The sequence below is a fragment of the Sarcophilus harrisii genome, chromosome 3 (genome assembly GCF_902635505.1).
Source record: "Sarcophilus harrisii chromosome 3, mSarHar1.11, whole genome shotgun sequence".
Taxonomy (NCBI): domain Eukaryota; kingdom Metazoa; phylum Chordata; class Mammalia; order Dasyuromorphia; family Dasyuridae; genus Sarcophilus; species Sarcophilus harrisii.
This window is the reverse complement of record NC_045428.1, coordinates 534,192,258-534,194,178: the sequence shown is the minus strand read 5'-3', so window position 1 is coordinate 534,194,178 and position 1,921 is coordinate 534,192,258. Positions and strand designations below refer to the sequence as shown.

Genomic DNA, 1,921 nt, shown 5'->3' with positions numbered 1-1,921 from the left:
ATGTCTTTAGAACTTGTGTCATTATGGAACAGAAAGAGATATTTCTACCTGCTCAATTTGCTATTTTGAAATAGCCTTTCTTTATCAATACTTTTTCTTATATTTTTCTGCTTCTTTCCTTTATTTTGGAAGACTGATGGCTATTGTCTTAAATATCCCCTTCAATCCTTTGTGCCTCTTTTAAATTCTGAAAAAAATTTGCTGTTTGAAAAGATCAACTACAAAGACAAAAATCAGATGTGAATATAAAACTTAAAATTACATTAATAGAGCACAGTGACAAAATAGTCAATGAGGACAAAGACTAACTTAGAGCCTAATTCTCTAGCTGCTCAATTTGAATGGTATCAATAACAGAATAATGGATTTAAAATTGAAAGAACCTTGAACCCCTGAAGTGTTTTATAATTATTGGTCAAATGAGAGGAGAGAAAATAAGCAATAGAGGCATATAATGAAAAAAAAATGAGAGGATGGATATAAGCAAGTTGTCATGGGGTGGAAATGTAACACAATATATTGTGCCATTCTAACATTTAATGTGTCTTTCATTTTCTTTAAAGGCATGGGATTATGGCTTTGGGGGCTATTTCCAAGGCAGACTTCAATACCAGTACTATCTATTCCTCTACATTCTACCTTACAGGAATTCCTGGTTATGAAGCAATACACCACTGGATCTCCATCCCCTTCTGCATCCTCTACTTTATTGGAATAGTGGGTAACTGCACCATCCTTCATGCTATCCGGACTGACCCAAGCCTCCATGAACCCATGTACTATTTCTTGGCTATGTTGTCCTTTGCAGACATGGGCATGTCCCTTCCCACACTTATATCTGTCCTCCAAGTCTTGTGGTCCATTTCTAGGAAGATTGAATTCAACACCTGTGTAACACAGATGTTTTTCATCCATTCCTTCTCTTTTGCAGAATCAGGAGTGCTCCTTGCAATGGCCTTTGATCGCTATATAGCTATTTGTCATCCATTAAGATATGCCACTATCCTTACCCCACAACGCATTGCTAAAATTGGAATATTTGCCTTTCTTAGGAGCTCTCTCCCTGTCATTCCACTGATGATCAGGCTGACATACTTTCCATTCTGCCGATCCCATGTCCTTTCTCATTCTTACTGCCTGCATCAGGATATAATACGCCTGGTTTGTGCAGACACCAAATTCAATTTTATTTATGGGTTAGTTCTGGTTACTTTATTCTGGGGATGTGATTCACTGGGCATCTTGGTGTCTTACATCTTTATTCTTCACTCGGTATTGAATATTGCATCCTGGGAAGAGAGATTCAAGGCTCTGAACACATGTGCTTCCCACATCTGTGCTGTTCTCATCCTTTATATTCCCATGATTGGTCTTTCCATTGTTCACCGTTTTGCGAAGAATGCCTCTCCCCTTGTGCATGTTCTTATGGCTCATATCTATCTGCTAGTGCCCCCAGTTCTCAATCCTATAATCTATAGTGTGAAAAATAAGAAAATTCGTAGAGGGATCACCCGTGTGATTACCCCTAAGAGAATCAACTCCACACTGAACTAAGCAGTACTAAAAAATAATCCTATGAAGCTTGTCATTGTGATGACATGAGAAGACAATTGAAAAATATAGGGGTTTCATGAATTCTAATTAACTCTGTTTCTTACACATGTATTCCTATACACACATGTGCACACACAAACACACATTACAATATGGACAGAAGGAAAGAAAATAGTATTATTAGTAAGAAGATATAGTGGATATTTTAGATATAGATAGAAGATATTAGTGGATAAAAGTGCTGTGTAGACAGATTAAAACATTGTTCCTGTTCTCAAGGAACTTTATTTTTCTGCTGAAGGATACAATATATACATAAATGAGTGGCTGTTCTTTGTTCTTGAAGAGGACTAAAATGACATCACAA

General features: G+C 36.9%; 1 protein-coding gene across 1 annotated transcript; it reads left to right on the top strand.

Moving 5' to 3' along the window:
• The first annotated feature begins 573 nt into the window (after window positions 1-573).
• On the top strand, window positions 574-1,554 carry LOC100923680 (olfactory receptor 51G2-like). The gene has a single exon (XM_003764831.2). It carries the CDS (start codon window positions 574-576, stop codon window positions 1,552-1,554), a length of 981 nt encoding a protein of 326 aa, XP_003764879.2.
• The last annotated feature ends 367 nt before the right edge of the window (window positions 1,555-1,921 follow it).

Excerpts from the sequence above, each read along its gene's own strand:
- LOC100923680 (XM_003764831.2), top strand. The coding sequence starts at position 574 with ATGGCTTTGGGGGCTATTTCCAAGGCAGACTTCAATACCAGTACTATC.